The sequence below is a fragment of the Populus euphratica genome, unplaced genomic scaffold, assembly GCF_000495115.2.
Source record: "Populus euphratica unplaced genomic scaffold, PopEup_1.0 scaffold312.1, whole genome shotgun sequence".
Taxonomy (NCBI): Eukaryota; Viridiplantae; Streptophyta; class Magnoliopsida; order Malpighiales; family Salicaceae; genus Populus; species Populus euphratica.
This window is the reverse complement of record NW_011500071.1, coordinates 107,922-133,078: the sequence shown is the minus strand read 5'-3', so window position 1 is coordinate 133,078 and position 25,157 is coordinate 107,922. Positions and strand designations below refer to the sequence as shown.

At 32.6% G+C, this 25,157-nt stretch overlaps 4 protein-coding genes across 4 annotated transcripts; all 4 read left to right on the top strand.

The window, feature by feature from the left end:
• Positions 1 to 7,093, top strand: LOC105108458 (uncharacterized). Its single transcript, XM_011002777.1, has 8 exons — positions 1 to 262; positions 334 to 551; positions 650 to 1,197; positions 2,007 to 2,752; positions 4,709 to 4,816; positions 4,988 to 5,205; positions 5,417 to 5,958; positions 6,185 to 7,093. Exons 1-8 carry the CDS (start codon positions 61 to 63, stop codon positions 6,999 to 7,001), a joined length of 3,399 nt encoding a protein of 1,132 aa, XP_011001079.1. The 5' UTR covers positions 1 to 60; the 3' UTR covers positions 7,002 to 7,093.
• A 2,693-nt stretch (positions 7,094 to 9,786) lies between these two features.
• Positions 9,787 to 11,824, top strand: LOC105108457 (60S ribosomal protein L15-like). The gene is made up of 4 exons (XM_011002776.1): positions 9,787 to 9,935; positions 10,159 to 10,325; positions 11,109 to 11,306; positions 11,438 to 11,824. The coding sequence occupies exons 1-4, from the start codon at positions 9,932 to 9,934 to the stop codon at positions 11,681 to 11,683; spliced, it is 615 nt and encodes a 204-aa protein (XP_011001078.1). The 5' UTR covers positions 9,787 to 9,931; the 3' UTR covers positions 11,684 to 11,824.
• Positions 11,825 to 13,225: 1,401 nt separating this feature from the next.
• Positions 13,226 to 15,896, top strand: LOC105108456 (protein NRT1/ PTR FAMILY 5.10-like). Its single transcript, XM_011002775.1, has 4 exons — positions 13,226 to 13,460; positions 13,550 to 13,767; positions 13,909 to 14,453; positions 15,060 to 15,896. Exons 1-4 carry the CDS (start codon positions 13,343 to 13,345, stop codon positions 15,874 to 15,876), a joined length of 1,698 nt encoding a protein of 565 aa, XP_011001077.1. The 5' UTR covers positions 13,226 to 13,342; the 3' UTR covers positions 15,877 to 15,896.
• Positions 15,897 to 21,245: 5,349 nt separating this feature from the next.
• On the top strand, positions 21,246 to 24,653 carry LOC105108455 (protein NRT1/ PTR FAMILY 5.10-like). The gene is made up of 4 exons (XM_011002774.1): positions 21,246 to 21,443; positions 21,531 to 21,748; positions 21,982 to 22,526; positions 23,587 to 24,653. Exons 1-4 carry the CDS (start codon positions 21,320 to 21,322, stop codon positions 24,401 to 24,403), a joined length of 1,704 nt encoding a protein of 567 aa, XP_011001076.1. The 5' UTR covers positions 21,246 to 21,319; the 3' UTR covers positions 24,404 to 24,653.
• Positions 24,654 to 25,157: the final 504 nt, after the last annotated feature.

Sequence of the window (25,157 nt, the reverse complement as noted above, 5' to 3'; positions counted from 1 at the left end):
GGAGTGGTCAGAAACACGCAACAATTCGATTTCATTCCACCTATAATTGACAGCTCGTACATGGTGAAACACGATCGTCGCTCTCTCTATCTCGAGTGCTGTGGCTGGATCTGGGATAGCTGTAGTGTAATAACAATCATGCCCAGTTCTGACACACAAACTCCCCTCTTACACGAAGTTGTTGATGGCTGCGTTGACTACAATGGCAGCCCTGTTTACAGGTCCATCTCTGGTGGATGGCGATCGGCTTTTTTCATAATAGGTAGTAACAAAAATTTAACTGCTCTGGTAAGCATTAACACAACAAAACATTGACACAGAAGCTGTTTGCAGGTGTGGAAGTTGCAGAGAGGTCAGCGTATTATGGGATATCTTCCAACTTGATAACTTATTTGACGGGAACGCTTGGCCAGTCAACTGCTACTGCTGCAGAGAATGTAAATGTCTGGTCAGGAACGACGATGTTACTTCCTCTGTTAGGCGCATTTATTGCTGATTCTTTCCTTGGTAGATACAGGACTATTGTTGTTGCTTCTTGTATTTACATTTTGGTAATACAAACTCACGTTCTGTCCCTATACATATTGTTGATTCATTTCAGGCCCTTGGGTCATAAGATGGAGTTTGATTCTCTCTGATTTAACCACAGGGACTGAGCTTGTTGACTCTGTCAGCAGTGCTTCCTTCTTCTAGAGATTCTGGCTGCCAAACTGCTGATGCTATCGGCTTGTGCTCTCCTGATCACCGACAAGTAATTGTATTCTTCTTTTCTCTCTATATCGTAGCAATTGGTCAAGGAGGTCACAAGCCCTGTGTTCAGGCTTTTGGAGCTGATCAGTTTGATGGGCAACATCCCGAGGAAAGCAAAGCCAAAAGCTCATTCTTCAATTGGTGGTATTTTTCTATGAATTCAGGGATGGTGATAGCGCTGTTAATCTTGAACTACATCCAAGACAACCTTAATTGGGGACTTGGATTTGGAATCCCATGTATTATAATGGTTGGTGCACTTATTGTCTTCTTACTTGGAACCAAGACATATAGGTATGGTATCAAAACGGCAGAGAGAAGTGCATTTCTGAGAATTGGCCAGGTATTTGTTGAAGCTGCAAGGAATTGGCGAACTAATTCTTCTGCCATAGATTTCAGGGAAGGAGCTCTTGGCATCGTACCTCACCAACGTTCTGAGCAATTCAAGTAAGACAAACCATTTTCCAAGTTTTTTACGTTTTCAGCTAGAACAATAGAAGTGATATACACTTATCAATATGCCGAGAAGATTTAGAATCATTAAAAACCTTCTCTAAGCTTTAATCATTCACGATTATCAAAATCTCGAATATCATAAACATTAAAATATTGAGCTCTGTTACAACTTTTTTAAGCTGCCATGAGAAAATTTGTATCCCCTGTGGTAATTTTGTCTTCCGGGGACACCTAAGAGCTATAGATGCAGAGAGAGTCAAAAGAGGATGTATATGACATTTTTTAAAAGTTGGGGGCTGGGGCTAAACATAGAGGTATACAGTAGGCTCACCCATGCTTGTACCTACAATCTCCGGTAAGGTTTGATAAAGAACACAACGCAAAAGCAATAGCTAGGTTAACTGTGCTAAACCACGATGTGAGACTCCTGTCACCAACGTGATGTACAAAGCATCTTAGTTGTGTTTGATTCGTGTTACTTATGGCATTCAACAAAGAAGATTATTTGTTGACTTGTGCCCTGCCAGTCGCTTGAACTGTGAAATTCAGGAGTTTGTGAGAGAATTTTCTTCAATTTTAGAATATCTTATGCTGTGACTTGTAAGGGAAACAGCTAGTTCATTAAATAGGATTACTAGATGCTTTATTGTCACCAAAAGGGTGTCGGTTCATGTCTGCTCGCACAACAACAGAACAGAACAGAACATCTTATCATGGTTCAGAACAAAAAGCTCTTATATCAGTGCATAAAATGAGTTGTGCTGATCCACAAATTTCGGATCTTCTGATGTGTTAATTAGGTTTCTCAACAAAGCCCTGCTTACCCCAAATGGCTCAAAGGAAGACGGGAAAGTTTGTAGCATTGGTGAAGTTGAAGAAGCTAAGGCAGTACTTAGGCTTGTTCCCATATGGACTACATGCTTGATATATGGTATTGTTTTTGCACAGTCCTCGACTTTCTTTACTAAGCAAGGAGCAACTATGGATAGATCGATTTCATCAGGTCTTGATGTCCCTGCGGCATCACTTCAATCCCTCATTTACCTTTCCATTGTTTTTCTTATTCCGTTCTATGACCGTGTCCTTGTTCCAACGGCAAGAGCTATAACCAGGAAACCTTCAGGCATTACAATGCTTCAGAGAATTGGAACTGGGATATTTTTATCTGCTCTGTCCATGGTACTTTCTGCCGTTGTTGAGATGAAGAGACTGAAAACTGCTCGTGAATATGGACTAGTTGATCTGCCAAATTCAACAATTCCAATGAGCGTTTGCTGGTTAGTTCCACAATATATCTTGTATGGAGCTGCTGATGTTTTCGCCATGGTTGGTCTCCAAGAATTTTTCTACGATCAGGTCCCAAGTGAATTGAGGAGTGTCGGTCTTTCACTCTACCTTAGTATCTTCGGCGTAGGAAGCTTTCTAAGCAGTTTTCTTATCTCTGGCATTGAAAAAGCAACTGGTGGGGATGGTCATGGTAGCTGGTTTGCTGATAACCTGAATCGGGCTCATCTTGATTACTTTTATTGGCTACTGGCCGGGCTAAGTGTTGCACAGTTAGTTGCTTTCCTGTTCTTTTCAAAGTCTTACATATATAACAGGGAAGGCACTAGATAAATTTTCACTCGTATTTTGCAAAATTCTTCCTAAGACGATCACTCATTTCGGAAGATTCTTACCTGCAGAATGAAAAAGAAAAGAAAAAACCTGCATTTCTTTTCATATCTTTATGAATGAAAACAAACCATCGTCTGCTTTGTAAAATCATGACCTGCCTTTCAATCCTGTTTATGCCAAAAGGGATTGCAGTTGTATTCATAAAGGCAAAAAACATCATCCATTGAAATTCACATCACAGCAGAAAAGATTACTTCCATCCATGCATTATGAACAGATAGCAGAAACTATGAGCTTTATATAACTAGTAATTTATGTTTTCAGCAGAGACACAGCGATCTCGTTAACTGTTATGAACCTTTTTATTATACCAAAGACCCTTTTGTATAAACTATGAAGAGCAAATTATAACTTTATTCCTGTGGTTTTGATGATTTTGTAAATCATGTCTTGTCCATGGACGGCGGCCACATTCACGAATTGACACCTACAATGAATATGTCAGCCAATTTTTCTTTTAATAATATTTATTATATAGTAAATTGCGAATATGTCCCCCAACCACACTTAATAATAAATAAATAAATTATAATTTTTTAATTCATTGTATATTTTTAATTTATTTAGAAAAAGCCGAAACAGCTCTAAATTGTTTGGTTCTAAGAATAATTTTATAATTTTATGGTTTAAAAAATTATAAAAGATATTATTACCTTATCAGCTAGATCTTTTTTTTTTATTATTTATGTGGGGTGTCCGAGCCAGCTTACGCGTACCACGACTAATCCCCACGGCCCACTGAACATCCTGCAAGCTCAGTGAGCAGGTAAGGCACCGCGAGGATGACCGACGTGCACGATAAGACTCGAACCCAGGTGCGAAAAAAGGGGACAAACCCCTCCTACCGCTGGGCTAGAACCTCGCTAGCCTAGCTAAATATGTTATTATCATGAGAGGCATAACTTTAATATTTATTATTATTATAATTCAAAGTGTCATTTGAGTGGAGTTTAGAATTACAATATTATGCACTCTTTAATTTAAGTATTCTTCACTTTTTAATTTTAGTTTATTTTATTATTATTATTTTCATAATTGTTTTTGTTATTTTTTATTTGAATTTGTTTAGGAGTGTAGTTGTATTTGTTTTTTAAAATGCTTTTCATACTAAAATACATTAAAATAATATTTTTTTTATTTTTTTAAAAATTATTTTTTAAATTAAGACATTAAAACGATCTAAACTATATAAAAAATTAAGTTTTAATAAAAAAAATTAAAATTTTTATAAAACATAATTCACACCATATTTCCAAATAATTAAGTTTTCAATCGTCTCATTTTATCCTGGACTTTAGAAGCTTACATGGACATGGTGGTATTTGTTCCCTGCAACTGTAATTTTCTCAGACATTTTTCTCCATCAACACGAAACATATTAGGATGGCTATAGTTTATTCATGTAATTTCGTAGGATTTTAAAAATAATTAGTTAGACTGTATACATCAACTTAATTATTATTTAATTCTTGAAATATTTATTAAAATAATTATTTTTAGTCTCTTTTAATCCCAACTAATACAAGCAGGATTAAAAAAAAAAATCCTATGAAATCGGGGAATCTTAAATTTAAAAAATTAATAAACCGTCGCCTTTGGTCAAGCGACTTATATATGAACAGAAAACTAAAAGGACCAACATGTAAGAAGATCAGGGACTAAATTATAATTTATTCTATAAGCGGAGCAAGGGCCTTTGAATGCGACGTGTCAGCAGAACAAGGAAAGTGAGATTTCTACCTGTGTAACTTTATATGATTGACACGGAGACGGAGACGGAGAAGCACAGGCAGAGAACATTTTTCTCAGAGTCTGAGGCTGCTAGAAATGGCCACCGAAACTCCACTACTCTTGCCCTGTGCCGTCGATAGCTCAGTTGACTACAAAGGCTTCTCCAATTCTGGTGGATGGAAATGCGCATTTTTAATTATAGGTAATTAATATAGCAGTATTATTATGCCAGTGTTTATTGGCGTTATTGATTAAATCAGTCAATTAAGATTGTTAATTAGTACCTGACTTCGGACAATCTACTGATCGGTCTTGACTGGTACTGATTCAAAAGGAAAGTCCTCTGGTTGATTTAATAAAGAAAATGATGCAGGTGTTGAAGTTGCAGAGAGGTCTGCTTATTTTGGGATATCAGGGAACTTGATAACGTATTTGACGGGGCCTTTAGGGCAGTCCACGGTTACGGCAGCGGAGAATTTGAACTTGTGGTCGGGAACAGCGTGGTTGCTGCCTTTGTTAGGTGCCTTTGTAGCTGATTCATTCCTTGGCAGATACAGAACCATTATTGTCGCAGCATCTATGTATATCTTGGTATATCCCTAGCTTTTCTGATATGTATGATCGTATTTGAGCTTGAAAGAATCAAATTCAAGGGAAATGAATTTCTCAGAGTTAATAAAATTATATTCAACCTGATATATAAGGTTGCCATCCAAAATTATTTGAGCTTGAAAGAATAAAAAATTATGATATTTATGCAACTAGCTTGGTTAGGTGTATGGAATTTAATCTCAATTCGCAGGGACTCAGCTTGTTGACTCTATCAGCCGTGCTTCCTTCTGTCCGTGCTAATGACTGCCATAGTGCCGATACTATCCAGTTGTGCTCTCCTGATCCAAGTCTCATATTGTTCTTCTTTGCTCTCTATCTAGTAGCATTCGGACAGGGTGGGTTCAGGCCTTGTGTTCAGGCCTTCGGAGCTGATCAGTTTGATGGGCAAGACCCTGAGGAGCGCAAATCCAGAAGTTCATTCTTCAATTGGTGGAATTTTGGTATGAATGCTGGCGTAATAGTGATCCTGCCGTTCTTAAACTATATCCAAGACAACCTTAATTGGGGTTTCGGATTTGGAATCCCATGTGTTATTATGGCTGTTTCCCTTGTAATTTTCCTTCTTGGAACCAAGACGTATAGGTATAGTATCAGAAGGGAGGAGGAACATCCGTTTCTGAGAATTGGTCGAGTCCTTGTTAAAGCTTTTAAGAATTGGCGAATCTCTCCTGCAGTATCTTTCAATGAAGATGCTAGCTGCATCGTGTCTCGCCAAAATTCTGAGCAATTCGAGTAAGAGAACTCATGCTGCAAACTTTGTCCAGAATTAAATTTATACAATTGAATATTAAGGCCTTAACTGGCAAGAAGTATTTTCATGAATGATATATTAGCGATTCCTATGAAGTATCCTTTGAAATGCTAGTAAAACCATTATAATTTGTTAAAGCATCCAACCCAAAAGCTCGATTTAGATGGCAGATAAATACTTACAATGGAGAAGTTGCAAATGTGACAGGTTCCTTAATAAAGCTCTGCTTGAAATCAATGGCTCAGAGGATAGCTGGATGGCCTGTACCCCTAGAGAAGTTGAAGAAGCTAAGGCAGTGCTCAGGCTTGTTCCTATATGGACTAGCTGCTTGATGTTTGCCACTGTGGGTTCACAGGTGGGAACTTTCTTTACTAAGCAAGCAAGAACAATGGATAGATCAATTTCAGAACGTCTTGAATTTCCTGCTGCTTCAATTCAATTATCAATTCCCTTGGCAGCTGTTGTTTTAGTTCCTATCTATGATCGTGTCTTTGTCCCTGTAGCAAGGAGATTAACTGGGGAACATTCTGGCATTACAATGCTTCAGAGAATTGGAACTGGGTTATTCTTATCTGTTCTGGCCGTGGTAGTTGCTGCCCTAGTTGAAATGAAGAGGCTCAAAACTGCTGAGGAACACGGACTAGTTGATATGCCAAATGTGACGATTCCAATGAGTGGTTGGTGGTTAATTCCTCAACTTGTCTTGCTCGGAGCTGCTGATGTGTTTACCATAATTGGTCTGCAAGAATTCTTCTATGAGCAGGTCCCAAGTGAACTAAAGAGTGTAGGTCTTGCTCTCTTCCTCAGTGTCATTGGCGTAGGAAACTTTCTGAGCGGCTTTCTCATCTCTGTAATTGACAAGACAACTGGTAAGGATGGTGATGATAGCTGGTTTGCAAATAACCTGAATCGGGCTCACCTTGATTACTTTTACTGGATACTAGCTGTCTTAAGTGTTGTTCAGCTGGTTGCTTTCTTGTATTTTTCAAAATCTTACATTTATAAGAGGGGAAGCACCATATAAAAGCACTGTTCCTTACTCTCATTCTATGTCAAATGTGAATTTGTTTTGTAAATTTTTAATTCTATAGCAAATGTACAGCCATTTCCTTACAATCACTTTGAGAATGATAATCGATCATACCAATTTGATGTTCACATGAGCAAGCAGGAGCGGAGCGGAGCTGAGCTAGGATTATTTGTCATGGGAGCAGTACTAATTTAACATGATATAATATATTTTTAGGATTATTTGTTAGGGGAGCAATACTAATTTAACAAGATATAATACATATTTTTAATTTATTGAACATGAATTGTCAAAAAAAATAATCCATGATTTAGTTTTATATTAAAAACTGATTTAGTTTTATATTAAAAATTTACTACAAGTATATAATGATCTCTATACTAATAAATAATAATAATAATAATTGATTATCATATCAATTGTGAATGATTCAGTAATTTTTTTATATAAATAATTAAATAATTAGCAAGAAAATTATTCTTTATCCAATTGCAATGTTTTATTTTAACAATCTTCATTATTAAAAAAACTTGTTCAATTTAAATAATTATAAAGCTTGTTTAGTATCGAAATAAAAAGAATCAAAATAAATAGAATCAACTTGTCAATAAGTGGATAAATTGTTGATTTTTTAATTTCAACCAATCATTGACATAAATTAGCAATCACGATATATTTTTTAATTAAATCTCAAATTAATTATTTCTTGGTAAAAAACCTTTTCAGGATAGAACTTGTAAACAAATAAGCATATATCTTCAACACTAAATAATTTATAGTTATTTTTAAAATCAAAAGTTATGCTCAAATTAAAAAAGCTTGATCGCTTGCTTATTGAATCTATTATTTAGCTTTTGTAGTTGTTGATCAATAATAACTTTAAATATATCAACTCGATAAAGATGCTTAATTATGTATAATTGTTTTTACAACAAGATCTTCCCACATTAGAAAAACAAGTATTCATATAAAAAACTTTAATGTTTTGATGCTTAAAAAATGATGTCACTTCTTCTAAAAGATTTTTCCAACAATTATCTCTTAACTTTTGAATTAAAGCTTTTGTAATAGTCATCAAATATATAAGATTTACAATGTCTTAAGGTTTTTGTTGCAAAGCTTGGCAAAACACATCAATAATTTCTATAATATTTTTCACTATATGCAAAACGAATGTAAAATCAAATGATATTAATAGCTTAAATAAAAAGGTTGAATCACCACTTTGAGAATAAATAAATTTAGCTAAAGAAATATTTTTAAAAATCAAGCAAGTTGCCTTATATATTTTTATCAAACTGCAAATTAATTTAAAGTGTGAACTATATTTTTATATCTCTAGGTTGTTGCAAACCAACTATTTAATTAGTTTATTTACTTGTTTTAATCTCATCAATATCAACTAAATATTCAATTTGCTTGAAAACCCCATAATTTATCATTATATTTGCAAGAAGCACTAACAATGTTAACACTAAAAATAAAATTCTGAAAGAAAGTATGAACTTATCTAACTATAGCAATAAAAACTAATTGTAATTGATAAGCTAAGTAATATACATAATATGTATAAGAATAACCATTGACGAATAAAACTTACATACTATTTCACTCTTCATGTATATTAGTAGTACCATCATTGTAACCTTAACTTCTAATATTTTTTACATTAAAATTATGATGAGATAAGACAAAGGAAATTTTTTCCTTAAAAGTTAAAGTGGTTATATCTTGAACATGAACCATATCTAAAAATTGTTTTTGTATAAATTTACTTTTATCAACAAACCTAATAACAAGGGTTATTTGCTCTATTTTGGATTTATCTTAAGCTTTATCAATAATTAAACAAGATTTTACATTATCAATCTTATGACAAATTAAAGATTGAACATTTCTAGTAAAAATATGTAAAATTTCTATTGGAATTTGATTTAAGGTGTGTTTATTATTTTGTGGAGTATTACCCAAACAAGAACACTTACTTGTTTATTGTATTATGTTAAAAGTTTCACCATTTCAAGAAAATTACCTTGTTTTTTTTTTTTTTTTTATTCTGGTCATTCATTATACTCTTTAAAAACACATATTTAAAATATAAGTCAATGAATAATATATATTAAATTTTTAATACACAATCAATTATTTAAATTTTTTTAATAAGTTTTCTTCTTAACTATCTTTTTAATATAACATCACCAATTTTTTATATTTTAATTTCTTCATACATTTTGTGTACTACATGCATCTTAAAAAAAATCACGCCTAATATTTCCTTAAAATGTCATAAAGTATAATCATTATATTACTTTACTTTAAAAAACAACAAAATATTCAGAACTTATTATTTTAGAGATTAAACATGTGACAATAATTTTTTTCAAGAACTTGCTAAAATAATTTTCTAGTTATTTTAATTAGAAAAAAATAGACAACATATGTATACTATTTACCACCTCACCTAACATTGACACCTCACCTAACATTGAAAAATTATATGGCGTTTTTTTATATTAATTATATTCTTTTGGTTTAAATATTTATGAATCTTGAGCTTAAAAAATAAACAAATAATTCATACATTTTATTTTTATTTTTTTAACTCTAAGCAAAATGATGATCTGGGTCTTGCTCGGCTATGGGTGTTTGCCCCAAGCCCATTACAGGCAGTACGACACCAAGGAGAGGCCTGTCCATTTTTCCAATGGGTTAGGTCTATTAATGGGCTCGGCCACCAGAACAAAAGAATATCTAACAAGAAAAAGAAATGAACGGCCAAGATTTCGTTTGTGCAGTTTTTGCTTTGATACTAGGGTTTATGTTTTCTCCACTGATCCAAGCCAAACCCTCCCCTTTAATCTTGTAAACTAAAAACCCCAGTCACCCCCGCCGTCCAGTCACCGTTGCTGATCTACTCTGATCCAATGGGTACTCTCTCTCTCTAAACTAACCCTTTTGTTTTTTCCACTTATGAATAATGCAAATCTCTCCTTTTGTATCAGCTAACTATTACCTTTGTAGTTATTACATAAATTCATTTTCACAGAAAATAAGGAGCTTAAGTTTTTGCTTCAATCTAGAGATTTTGTAAGCATGTGGTGAAGAGCTTAAGTTTTTTTTTTATTTTTATTTGTGGGCTTTATGTAAATAGGGGCTTACAAGTACGTATCTGAGCTATGGAGGAAGAAACAATCGGATGTGATGAGGTTTTTGCAAAGGGTTAGGTGCTGGGAGTACCGTCAGCATCCTTCAATTGTTCGTGTCAAGCACCCCACACGCCCTGACAAGGCTCGCCGGTTGGGCTATAAGGCCAAGCAGGTAACACTTTTTTTGAGTCATTAAATATGAAAGAATTATTTCTTCGTATGTTATTTCAAGTTTTTATTTCTGATTAAGGTGCGAGATTTACTGTTTATGATGATTATGGCACAAAGTTTTAGGGGGCATAGTTTGTTTTGGTCGATGTGTGTAATTCTGTGCCACTATGTTGATAGACATAATCAGCTTGTGCTTGTCTTAACGTTGTTGTTTCTGAACAATGAGGTTTCTCATTTCCATTGTGTGATTCTTGCTGGTTAAGTAGCTTCTTGATGCATATTCATTCCTGCCCGAGAGAGTGTCTACTTACAGTTGTGGAATGCTTCCTGATACCTGCAATATCAAAATAATCGATCATCCGAGCAAATGGGCTCTCCTGTAGTCAAATTATTTTTGTCTCGATCAGATAGGATTCTGGATTTGTTGTTATTGATGTCTTGAATTTGTTCTCCTAGTTGGTTGAGAAGAAATTGCTTGGATGTTAAATTATTAAGTTTGATTTTTGCTTGACTTGTTCTGTTCAAACTTTCAGTTTGTCTTCTAATGGAACACTAAGAATTTGTGATTTTGATAGTTAGGTGATTGCTTACAACGTTGAAGATATAAAAATGGAGATCAGTAGCACCATTGTTTAATCAAGCTATTAAAGTTGCTATTCTTACCCGTTTTCCTTTAGCTCATCTTAATATTTACTTGATGAAGTGCGCATGGCTGCCACACACAAAAAAAAGTCTATTGCTTTGCACATCTGTATGGATAATGAAAGTAGTTTGTTTCTTTTAGGGCTATGTGGTTTATCGTGTCCGTGTTAGGCGGGGTGGGAGGAAGAGGCCTGTTCCGAAGGGTATTGTATATGGTAAGCCCACAAACCAGGGTGTTACTCAACTGAAGTTTCAACGAAGCAAGAGGTCTGTAGCAGAGGAGCGTGCTGGTCGGAAATTGGGGGGTCTCAGGGTTCTCAATTCATACTGGATTAATGAGGTTCGGGAGCTAAGTTTGAATGTGTCTCATTTCACTCGTCACTTTCACCACAAGTCGTAGCCTACCTAAGAGTTGTACTTTCTCACTGTTATCTCTTCACTTGCATTAGTAATGCATTGTCTTCAATGCAGGATTCTACTTACAAGTACTTTGAGGTAATCTTGGTTGATGTTGCCCACAATGCCATCCGCAATGACCCAAGAATCAACTGGCTCTGCAATCCTGTCCAAAAGCACAGGGAGCTCCGTGGCCTTACCTCTGCTGGGAAGAAATACAGAGGTCTACGTGGCAGGGGACACTTGCACCACAAAGCTCGACCCTCTCGCCGGGCAAACTGGAAGAGAAACAACACCCTCTCCCTTCGTCGTTACCGATGAGTTCAGTGATGAGCTTGTTTTTATGTTGTCGCTTGTTGGATTTTTTTTTGGAGGACATTGTAGTCACTGAGTGCAAAATTTTGGATATCAGAATACTTGGAAGTATTTGTCTATTTCAATTGGTGCATAGTTGTTTCGAACTACAGTGGTGGCCTGCCGGGTTAATTTTTTTATAAAAATAAATAAATATGTTTAGACAATAATAAAATCAATTTAGGTTAATTTCATGTTATCCGGATATTAGATTAGGATATTTTTTAAATAATAAAACTAAAAAAAACCACAAACCTTATTTTATAAGCCTGTAAGATCCAATATCAGATTGGGATTTAAAAATTATTAAAAAAAGACTTAAAAAATTTCAAGTTAATTTAAACAAAAAAAACAAGCTTTTTAACTTGACCGGCGTGAAAGATCATAATGTTTGGGGATTAAATAATAAATGATAAAATTATAAAAAATAATTTTAAAAAAATTAAGTTAATTTAAATTAATTCAAGATGAGAAATAAAGAAAATTTTATAAAAATAAAATAAAAATAAATTATAAAATTCAAAACTGGTAAATTGGATCATGATATTGAAATTACTTTACGAATGAAAAGAATGAAAAAATTATAAAGTAAAAATTATAAAGTAAAATTTTTAATTATAAAAAAATAAAATAAAAAATTTAAATTAAAATAATAAAAACTAAATCTTGCCCAATAAATAATTGAAAGAAACTAATTAAGAATTAAATTAAAAAAATAAATGAAAAAATAATAAAATAAGAGCAATAAAAAAATAAAGATTAAAATTGAAAATTAAATAAAATTTTGAAGGACAAAAAAAAATTCTAAAATAAAAAATAAAAAAAATATTAAGAATTAAAAAATTACGATTAAAAAAATGAAGACTTAATTGGATATAAAAATTAAATGTTAAGGGATAAAATTAAAAAGAAAAACATTTTAAAAAACATTAAAATTAAAATAAATAAAAATTAAAATAATAAAAATTAAATTTAAAATAAATACAATTTAGATAACACGATTTTTTAAAAACTCCGCATAAATATCAAGCAAGCTCATAAGAAAGAAAAAAAGAGAGGAGAAACAAATCAATTGCCACTGAACTGCTATCAGTCAGAACAAACACACCACTCCAAGACGTGCACCACTACCTTATGCATCGGATGAGATGGTAATCAACAGTTTTAGGCCACCAGAATACTCCTCGTATGCCTCCTGAATAGTGGCGTGCAGGATGATGACGCGTGAATAGCCTGCATTAGTCTTTTTTTAATTAATATTTCAAGCTAGCCTTAGATTTGTTAATCTCTTTCCCAAATAAAAATCCATAATTAAAAAAAAAAAGAAAAAAAAGAGAGAAAGAAGAAAAATAGAAAATGAACCTAGAAGGCTGTGCTATGCAAACAGGGCGCATATATCTGGCGGCGGCGGTGCGATGCCCAGCCTTAGTGTGCTTTTAGGATTGTTTTTTAAATAGAAATCGTTAAAATTTAAGTTTTTTTTTTAAATTATTTTAATACGTGGAAGAGCACTGAAATGGTGAGCCCATGCCCATCAATAATGGCTGACATTAAGATAGGATTTTAAACACTGTATCGATTATCGAGAGCGGTGGTGTCAGGTGTGGATGGTGCTAGCAGAAAGATATGGCCATCGAAACTCCGCTGTTATTGGACAACCCTGTGGAAGACTCTGTTGACTACAAAGGCCGTCCGGTTTACAGATTCAATTCTGGAGGATGGAAATCCACACTTTTTATTATAGGTATGTGCTGGTAGCCAAACTAAACATCACTCAAAAGATATTTGGTATTTAGTTTGATGTAAATTAACCCAGCTAGTCTGCGCATGCAGTTGTGGAAGTTGCAGAGAGGTCTGCATATCATGGGATAGCAGGGAACTTAATAACGTATTTGACAGGGCCCTTAGGACAGTCAACGGTTACTGCTGCAGAGAACATGAATGTTTGGTCTGGAACAGCATGGTTACTGCCTTTGTTAGGTGCATTTGTTGCTGATTCTTTCATTGGTAGATACAGAACCATTGTTGTCTCTACGCTTATCTACATCTTGGTAAGTATTTAGATTTTCTTTCTCCTGGTTTTTTTTTCCCAGAGGCGTGACAGTTTGCTTGTGATTGTCTAATATTTGCTAACGTAACTGTTCATGATAGTCTGAACATAAGGGCATCTATAACGTAATCTCAATTCACAGGGACTTGGCTTGCTGGCTCTATCAGCTGTTCTTCCTGCTCTCGGTTCTTCTGGCTGCCAAAGTTCCGATACTGCCAGGTCGTGCTCTCCTGATCCAGTTCTGATTTTGTTCTTCTTTGCTCTCTATCTAGTAGCAATTGGACAAGGTGGATTCAGGGCTTGTGTTCAGGCTTTTGGAGCTGATCAGTTTGATGGACAAGACCCTGAGGAGCGCAAAGCCAAAAGCTCGTTCTTCAATTGGTGGTATTTTTTTATGAATGCTGGCCTCATAGTAGTCCTACCGGCCTTAAACTACATCCAAGACAACATTAATTGGGGTCTGGGATTTGGGATCCCATGTCTTATTTTGGCTGGGGCACTTGCAATATTTTTACTTGGAACTAGGACATATCGGTATAGTATCAGAAGGGAAGAAGAGAAACACGCGTTTTTGGGAGTCGGTCGGGTCTTTGTTGCGACTTTTAGGAATTGGCGAATCACTACTGCAGTAGCCTTTGAAGAAGAAACTCACAGAGCCCAACCTCACCAAAGTTCTGGGCAATTCAAGCAAGAGAGAACTAACGTTACGACTTTTTCAGAATTTTTATAGAAGCGAATATTAACGATACCTCAACCAGAAAGAAGTTTTGTGATAAATCAAGAGCCTTTTGGAAGTACAAGCCTTTTTTAATTCGAAATGTCAAGGTTTTCTTGTGCTTAATGTTATCAATGAAGCATCCATTGAAATACTCGGTAAAAACCATTATGATTTGTTAAAGCATTCTCAATCTGGTAGGCAGACAAATCCATAATTTATTAAATCAGAATACGTTTAATACCAAATAAATGTAACATTCCTATCCTGCAGAATGCAGATAAACCCTTACTCTATCACTTCATAGAGTTGTCCACTACATGATATTTAACCAGTGACCAGGGATAAACAGATGCAAAAGTTCATCAGAGGCTGGTGTATCAAAGTCCCAAGCCATGGTTGATTAGTTGCAGAGTCTCAAAGGGGCCTGCAGATGCTCAACTACCTGTAATTGTCAAATAAAAAAAAAACATGATATTTAGCCAGCGGGAACCTTGTTTTTTGAGGGGTGAAGCAACAAAAATTTAGCTAAACTTTCACTTTCTAAGAATGCAATTTTCGATTTTCCAATGTGGCAGGTTTCTGAACAAAGCCCTGCTTGACCCTAATGACTCGAAGGGAGACAGCAAGGTTTGTAGCCTCAGAGAAGTAGAAGAAGCCAAGGCAGTGCTTAGGCTTGTTCCGATATGGACAACGTGCTTGATATATGCAATTGTGTTTGCACAGCCCGCAACTTTGTTTACTAGGCAAGCCATAACCATGAATAGATCAGTTTTAGCAGATCTCGAATTTCCTGCAGCTTCAGTTCAATTATTTATTCCTGCCACGGTTGTTGTTTTAGTTGCAATCTACGATCGTGCCTTCGTCCCTGTAGCCAGGGCTTTAACTGGGGAACCTTCTGGCATTACAATGCTACAAAGAATCGGTACTGGGGTATATTTATCTTTTCTTGCCATGGTAGTCGCTGCTCTAGTTGAAGTGAAGAGGCTCAAGAAAGCTCAGCAATATGGACTAGTGGATACGCCAGAGGTGACGATTCCCATGAGTGCTTGGTGGCTAATTCCTCAAAATGTCTTGCTCGGTGCTGCTGACGTGTTCACCATGATTGGAATGCAAGAATTTTTCTATGATCAGGTCCCAAGTGGATTAAGGAGCGTGGGTCTTGCTCTTTTCCTCAGTGTCATCGGCGTGGGAAACTTTCTAAGCAGCTTTCTTATCTCCATCATTGATAAAGCAACCGGTGGGGAAGGTCATTATAGCTGGTTTGCCAATAACCTGAATCGGGCACATCTTGATTACTTTTACTGGCTACTAGCTGCGTTGAGTGCTGTACAGTTTGTTGCTTTCTTGTATTTTGGAAAGTCTTACATTTATAGCAGGGGAGGCGCAGCATAAATGCAGTGATTTCTCAGTCTAAGATTATAAAAACAATAATTTAAAAGAAAAAAAATAAAAAATGCTTCATAAATACAAAAAATAAACGGTGTATTTGTTATGGTTAATTTTTAAAGTATTTTTTATTAAGAAATATATTAAAATAATTTTTTTATTTTTTAAAAATTAATTTTTACATTAATATATCAAAACATCAAAAAGATCCAAAAATATTAAAACATATTAATTTTATTTTTATTTTTTTGAAAACACGAGCTAGATCACGTTTTTAAATGATCCCTTAATAATATGTGACTAACCGTGCAGTTACTAGTTATAAGCATTTATAGGGTGTTTGTGTGCAGTTACTAGTTATAAGCATTTATAGGGTGTTTGTAAGTGTGGTAGTGATTGAGGTTTAAAATATCTTTTTTTTATAAAATATATCAAAATAATATTTTTTTAAAAAGTAATTTTTTACATTAAAATAATTTAAAAATATAAAAAAATTATTTAAAAAAATTAATTTTTTTAAAATATAGTTTTAACTGCATTACCAAATACTTTCTCACTATGTAATTACAAATACTGTTCTATAAGGAGACCGAAGTAAATGAATTGAAGAAATATGTTTATTTAGCAAAATTAATTATCTTATGCAAATAGTATAGTAATAGTTTTCTGTCCTGCAATACATTGCGGGTTGGATTAATAATTTTTAAAAATTAAAGTTTTTTTAGGTTTTATAGAATTGTTAAGGCGAGTTTGCTTATGTGATAATACCGTGTTTTTTTTAAATAATTTTTTAAAATATTTTTAAATTATTTTGGTGTACTAATATCAAAAATAAAATTTAAAAAATAAAAAAATTACTTTAATATATTTCCAAGCTAAAATACTTTAAAAAACAGTTGCTATCACAATTCTAAACACTATCTCATTATTGTAATTAAATTTGATCTAGATGGTCAATTTTAAATTCTCCCGACTTAATCATTACTAGAATTGATTTAAAATTAATATCGTAGGAGTTACTCTAACATGATCTGGTTGCAAAAATAACCTGATTGACTGATAAAAGACATGATTTGACTTTAAAAAAATTATGGATTGCATCTTTTTTTTTTTTAATATTAAGATTACAACATATTATATGAATTCAGACTTCATGACTTAACCCACCAAACTCACGATCCAGATCATAAACTCCTTTATATTTAACAACTTCATTTTTTATAACTATATTTTACTTAATGATATGATAACAAATATAGACATTTGTATAATTGAGCATCAATCAAATATCAAGTTATTTTTTTGAGATTACAATAACCTTATAAAAGCAAACTCAAACAAATTATAAAGATCAATTCAAAATCAATCAAATATTGAGAGATGAGATTAATAAAAAGAAAAAGTCAAAAACTATTCTACTGAAAGAAAAAAAAAACATTGAAAGATTATTTAAAATAATAATAATTTATATTGTTATTAAACTAGATCTAATAGATTAACCTTGAAATTTCTTAACTCGACTTCTTATCTAGTTTAGGTTTAAAATTAATCTGTATATGAGTTAATTTTACATGACTCAGTTAACTTGTCGGGTCAAAAAACAACCCAAACTACCACAAAAAGCATGGTTTGATTTAAAAAAAATAAAAATGATATATTATTTCAATATCGAGATGATAACATATTGGATTTTAACCCAGTCTTTACAGGTTAACTCACTAAACTTGCAACTTGTATCATAGTTTTAACTAGGTTTAATGTTTTTTTAAAATTATTTTTAATTTAATGATATTATGAAAAAATAGATTCTTAAAAATTGAATATTAGATAAATATTAAGATGTTTCTTCAAGACTTTAATAACCTCGTTGAAAAAAAACCAAAAACAATTATAAAAAACAATATAAAATCAATGAAATATTAAAGAATAAAATTAAAAAAAATATATAATTATTTTTTTTTAAAAAAAGGGATTTATTTTTAAAAAATTAAGTTGTTTCACTATAAACAGAAAGAAAACCAACATCATAATGTTTTAGGGAATACCAAATTTTACTTGCAGTATGTATATGTCAGATCAATTTTGTTTAAAAGTAAAAGAAAGTTACTATGTCAAGATTAACTTGATCTAACTAAAATAATTTAGTAATTTCAAAAATAATTTAAAAAAATTGATTAAATTTTTTTAAGTCAATAAATTTTTTTAATATTAAAAAAATAATATATTAGATCAACTTGGATCAACCCAAGTTAGCTTGTAAAATCTACGATTCGGGTCATGAGACTATAATAATATTATTAAAAATAAAACAAAAAAAATATTAAAGTTCAATTTTTAATCAAACTAATTTAAAATAATAATAAAAATATTAATTAGAAGAGGATAATTTTTTTTATTCAATTAATTAACTTATCAAATTTAAATTATAAAATTAAAATAACTTAAAAAAAATTAAATCTAAATTAAGGTAGTGTTTAATAATTTAAATATAGATTTGTGTATGATTGATTGTTAAAGTGTACCGCGAAAGGGTAACCGATTGGACAAAAAACCCTTGAAATCCAACTGAAAGGGAAATATGGTAATTGTAAGACTTTTTATAGCATATAAAATGCCATTTGGCTTCCACAAGAGCAACCGGCCTCAGCATCTTAAGAGATGGGAAGAGGAAATTTTAAACTTCTTGCAAAATCTCCATAAATTGCACAAAAGCTCTAGATCAAATGGATAAAAAAGGAGGGTTGGAAGATTGAGGGAGGTTATTTGCACAAGATCGAGGGAGTTAAAGCTAGGGAGGAGGAGGAGAATTGGAAAATTTTGAGGAGAAGGGAAGGAGGGGAGAAACTAAGGAAATCCTTCTCATTCTTCTTCTTCAATTCTTCATATTACAAGGTAATAATTCTTGATTTGGAGCAATTAATGTAAAACATGCAAGTTTAATAATTGAACATAGATTTTCAGGTGGAGAAAATTAGGGATTTCAAGTGTAATTTGGGTTGTTATGTTGTTGTTTTTTATTAAATAAGGGTTTTATTGAGGATTTTTTTATAATTTATTTTTAATAGAATTATTCTGATTTTATATTTTAAATTACAGATTTAATAAGTTAATATAAATTAATTTATATTTTATATATATATATATATATATATAATTTTATCCGGTTACCTGAGCCTATTATTAAAGCCCGTTCCTAGCTTATTATGACCCTCGGACTACTGGGATGCCAGGCTAGGTTTAGGGCTTTTTATTTAATAGGAACTTTGTTTTTAGGTAAATTAAACAAAGAACCAGTCCTAAACAAAATCAAACACAAAACTCCATACACCACCGAGGCCCTTCATATGGTTTCTTTCAAAAGGACAGGCCATGTATTTATCTTTGAACCAGCACATTGACCCAGCAATTTTTAATTTTCACCATTGGATACAGTGAAGTGAATAATTATGTTCAAAATCAAACCTAGTTGATCATCTTAATGATTATACATTTGTTTTTCCTATTTTTTGGGATTAATCATTGATAATGAAGATTATGAGCAATTTATATCCTAAATTAAGTTGATTAAGATTTTAAGCATCTATATATTTCAAGCAAAAAACCTTCTCCTTTCAAGAATTTTTCTTTGTTTGGTTGGGTCTATGATTTGTGTCTATAATATTTTGATTTCCATAGAAAAATATAAATGGCATATTCACCATTCAAGTTCAACTAATTTTTAATCAAACTGAATTATTATTCAGTAATTCTCTTTCGTTTCAATCAATAACATGTATATTCTACTAGATTTGTGTCCATATATTGACAAAAAAAAATATTAAAAAATTGTTTTTAAAATTTGAGTTATTGATTCAATTATTAATTTAAATATTATAAATATAAAATATAAAAACAAAAAAATAAATAAAAAAACAATTGAAATAAAGGTAAAAAATCCCTAACCTAACCTTTTTAAATTATTAAATAACTCAATACTATTAGGATTGAATTAAAAAAACAAAAAAAAACAACTAAACAATAAATAAACTCTAAATAAATTAGTTTAACTTATAAACTCTGTAATGATAAATATAATATTAAGATATTTTCATAAAAAAAAGTAAAAAAAATCTGAAGATTAATTTTTAATAAATCAAATAAAAATGTAATGATAAACTGAAATTCAATTTATAATAAATAAAATATTAAAAAATAAATATTTAAAAAATATATAAATAAAAAAGATAAGAAAATTCAATCTGTGCTTATTCAAAACTAATTATAAAATCTTATATCCACTTGTATCGAGTAATTGCATTTGAAAGCAAGTTAAATAATATCATAAAATTTAATTATTAAATAATTTAATATTAAAAGATAAAAATAAAAAAATTAATTAAAAAATAATGAAAAGATTGAATGAATTTAGGTTAATATACTAATCATATATAAAGATAAATTAAAATAAATTATGTTTTCTAAATTTTCATAAATATATAAGAACTAAATTAAAAAAAATAATAACTAAAACAATAAAAAAATAAAAAAATCTGATATTATAAATTATTATTATTGTAATTGATAGTGAAAACAATTTTGTATTCATTTAACTTTATTTATATATATTTTTAATTAATTTAATCTAACTAGCAAATGTGGTCGCGTCCTACCATGAAGTCATTTGTAAATTTGTTTTGATTTCTGGATAAATTATTAAGAGATTATTAAGAGGTTGGATTGAACTCTCTATTTTGAAGAAAAATAACACTTGCAAATACATCTAGAGGAGGCTCTCACATAGCACTACCCTATTCAATCGATTATTATTATTATTAAATTTTTTATAAATTAAATTTAATAATTTATTTTGATTTAATACTTACACAATTATAATAATTTTATAGTTTATGTTATAATTTTAACGAGTTAATATAAATTAATTTTTATATATTTTGTAATTAATTTTTGTAATTTTAATTTTTAATATTAGTTTAATTAAGATTTAAATTTTATAATTTATTTTTTATAAAAATTATCTTGATTGATATTATAATCCAAATCAAAATTTAAACTCAGGTTATTTTTTTATTTTTTATTTTAATTAATTTTTTATTTCATTTTGAAAGATTAAATTAATTAAATTAAATAATATTTTAATATTTTTTTTTCTATTCTATCATTCTAATTTCATTAACTTCATTTTATACAATGAGTCGTAAAACACGAACTGAAAAAACAAAAACTGAAAATGCAGGCTATTTTAATGATTAGTGGTAGCATTGAAATTAGTTTGAATTATAGAGATAGGAATGAAATATTGCTGAATCTATAGGGACCCAAATAAAGTTTACGCAAGAAAGAAAGAAATGCAAAACTCTGAGGGCCACTCAATCGGAGAGAAGGACAATAATAATAACAGCTGCGGTGGCTGCTAACAATAGCTGAACAGACACCAGAGAGAGAGAAGGCCATGTCCTCCTTTAACCAAACACCACTCCTCTCATACGACATCGTTGATGGCTCTGTTGACTCTAAGGGCCGACCCGCTTATAGATCCAATTCTGGTGGATGGAGATCCGCATCTTTCATCATAGGTAAATTATTTAACAAATTTTAAAATTTCTCATTTTTATTTAATTTCTTATATTTATATATACATATTTTTCTTTATGGAAGTGAAGGTGTGGAAGTTGCAGAGAGATTTGCGTATTATGGAATTTCTTCCAACTTAATTACGTATTTGACCGGCCCGTTGGGTCAATCAACGGCTACTGCGGCGGAGAACGTGAATGTGTGGGCGGGCACGGTGTCGTTGCTGCCCTTGTTAGGTGCATTTGTTGCTGATTCTTTTCTTGGCAGATACAGAACCATCATTTTCGCTTCGCTTATTTACATTTTGGTAAAACATCCCGTCTCTCTCTCTAATATTGCATGAATCAAGACCGGGGACGTTCAGACAGCTTTAACTAACTAATGTGCTTAAGACACTAGCTAATGATAATAATCTATGATATACTTAACCATGGTTTTGTTCCTTGATGATATGTCTTTGCGAAGTGCATTATGCTCAGTTTTGGACTTGCAATTATCAGTTGTTTTTGTTTAACAAAGTTTCTCTCTCCATTGTTAAAGGGACTTGGCTTGTTGACTCTATCAGCTCTACTTCCTTCCGGCGCTGCTGTTGCTGGCTTCCGAAGCACTGATTTGCCAAGTTCTCCGGTTCCATTTCAACTGATTTTGTTCTTCTTTGCTCTCTATTTAGTAGCGGTTGGCCAAAGTGGGCACAAACCTTGCGTTCAGGCTTTTGGAGCGGATCAGTTTGATGGACAGGACCCTCTGGAATCCAAAGCAAAAAGCTCTTTCTTCAATTGGTGGTATTGTTTCATGTGTGCCGGAACAGTAATAACATTGCTGGTTTTAAACTACATCCAAGACAATCTTAACTGGGGTCTTGGATTTGGAATCCCTTGTGCTGTGATGGTTATTGCACTTGTCATCTTCTTACTTGGCACTAGGACGTATCGATATAGTATAAAAGGGGATGAGAAAAGCGCATTTCTGAGGATTGGTTGGGTTTTTGTGTCTTCGATTAGGAATTGGAGAACCACCCCTTCTGCAATAGCATTTGAGGAAGAAACCCGTGGAACCCTACCACACCAAAGTTCTGAGCAGTACAAGTAAGAGACTTTTAAGTAAATAGCATCTGCCCTTTTTTACGATTTATAAGTAAATACAAATGCATCAAAGTAGTCAGGAAACTTTTAAGTACACTTCAAAAGAACTTTTTAGGCTTTTTATTTTTAACCATTTTGGATTCACAAAGTACTTAATATCCTATCTGGAAATAGTTTTAAGATCTGCGATTCTTCTAAACATTCATGTAGAAAACTACTAGCTTCTTTATAATTTTCAATTTTTAAATCACCCAACCCAAAAGTACTGGTTAGTAGGTGGAAAGGTCCTTCAGCTCCATGTAGCAATTACATTGAATTGTATTGTATTTTGTCCCAAACACATGTATGACTTCCGCATTGAACATTGCTTCCTTGCATGCAAACCCAATAGCGCTAAATGTTATAATTAAAGAAGTCAATAGAAACTGAGATAAATGGATCCACAACCAGGATAAAAAATTGAAGGGGCTGAGGCATGAAGTCTATAAACAAAATTTACCATGTTAAAACTCCAAGCCCAAAAGCTAAATTAGTCAGTGGAGAGATCCTTAAGGTATATTCACCCATAATTTATTAGGCTGTATAATTGTTTTTTATGCATAATAAATATAGTGTTCAGTCCGTAAAATGATTTACATAACTTCTGAAATGCATTTGATTTATGTTTCTGGAGGCATTCAACAAAGGTTGTTTTCTGTTCTTGCCAGTTGGTTGAAGATCTTAGCTATGAGGCACTGTGAGAGCACGATCTTCAAGCATTTGAATTGTTGTTTGCTGGGTTGGGAACAACTACCGTTTGATATGGCTTCAAGATGCTTTATTGACTTCAAGTGCTTGTTGATTCATAGCCATATAGTTTAGAGAACAGGAAACTTGAATGTTGTAGTGAGGGAACTCCTATATTTCACCACGTAAAATGACTCTAGGGTGTTTTACTGACAGTATCTCATCTGGTTTTTCTAGCATAAGAACTTGGAGTGATGAAATTTACATGAAACAGTCTGAATTACTTTGCTCCACATAGCACCTCTGAGATAGCAATTTGGATCTTCTAATGTAACAGGTTCCTCAACAAAGCCCTGCTTGCACCAAATGGCTCAAAGGAAGATGGGAAGGTATGCACCCTTGGTGATGTTGAAGAAGCAAAGGCATTACTTAGGCTTGTTCCAATATGGGCTACGTGCTTGGTATTTGCTATAGTGTTTGCACAGACTTCAACTTTCTTCACTAAGCAAGGAGTTACTATGGATAGATCGATTTCACCCAGTTTGGACTTGCCAGCGGCTTCGCTTCAATCTTTTATCAGCCTCTCCATTGTACTCTTCATTCCAATCTATGATCGTGTCCTTGTTCCTATAGCAAGAGCTTTAACCAGAAAACCCTCTGGCATCACAATGCTTCAGAGAATTGGAAGTGGTATGTTTATATCTGTTGTGGCTATGATTGTTGCTGCTCTCGTTGAGATGAAGAGGCTCAAAACTGCCCAGGAACATGGACTAGTTGATCTGCCAAATGTGACGATTCCAATGAGTGTTTGGTGGTTAATTCCTCAATATGTCTTGTTTGGAGTTGCCGAAGCGTTTACCATGGTTGGCCTGCAAGAGTTTTTCTATGATCAGGTCCCCAGTGACTTGAGGAGTGTTGGTCTTTCACTCTACCTTAGTATCTTTGGTGTTGGAAGCTTTCTAAGCAGCTTTCTTATCTCTATCATCGAGAAAGCAACTGGTGGGGATGGCCAATATAGCTGGTTTGCTAATAATCTGAATCGGGCTCATCTTGATTATTTCTATTGGCTGCTAGCTGGGTTGAGTGCAGTACAGTTGGTTGTTTATGTATGCTTTGCAAAATCTTACATTTATAATAGGGGAGGCACTGTATAAACTATAAATGGAATGTTCTCTTAGCATGATTGTAATTGTTGATCTTGAACCCAGATCACTACCCGCATCAGGGAAGCAGCCTAGGATGTTTCAAGTTCACTCTTTGTTTTACGCTTCAAAATGTAGTATATTTTGGTATGTGAACGTGAAACTACGGCGTAATTCTTGTTCTTCATTTACTTCATGTGCCAAGGCCTGTTTGGTATTTGATTTGTGCAATAAATCATGATTGTATCGCTTAATGAATCAAGTTCGAAATCTTTGGACACCATTAGTTGAAAACATGAGAACTTGCCTGCTGCGGTCTTGCGAGTGTGAATTTTCTTTGTTCGAGTTCTTTAATTTATTTTTTTAATAATTAAGAGTAAGTATATTTTGAGAAATATTCATTTGTCACCTATCTGTCTAGGACATAATTGTGGAAAGCTTAAATTTAGTCTGAGATTTTTTCACGACTTCCATTAATGGTGTTGTATATAAAAAGTTAAACAAAAAGCTAGTTTATTTGTGTCCATCTTTTCATGATTATAGAGACTACAGAAATGAAAGAGTAAATGTATTTTTATAAAACCATGAGAACCACCTTAAATTTAAAATTCAACAATTTCATTAAAAAATATATTGGTACACCATCTCTATTCACACTTTTATATGGGTACATCGCCTTCCAATTTATTTACATGCAATATATTTATGAATATTTATCAAACAATACAAACAATACTAGAACCTATTCAATATAGAAAGATTATGT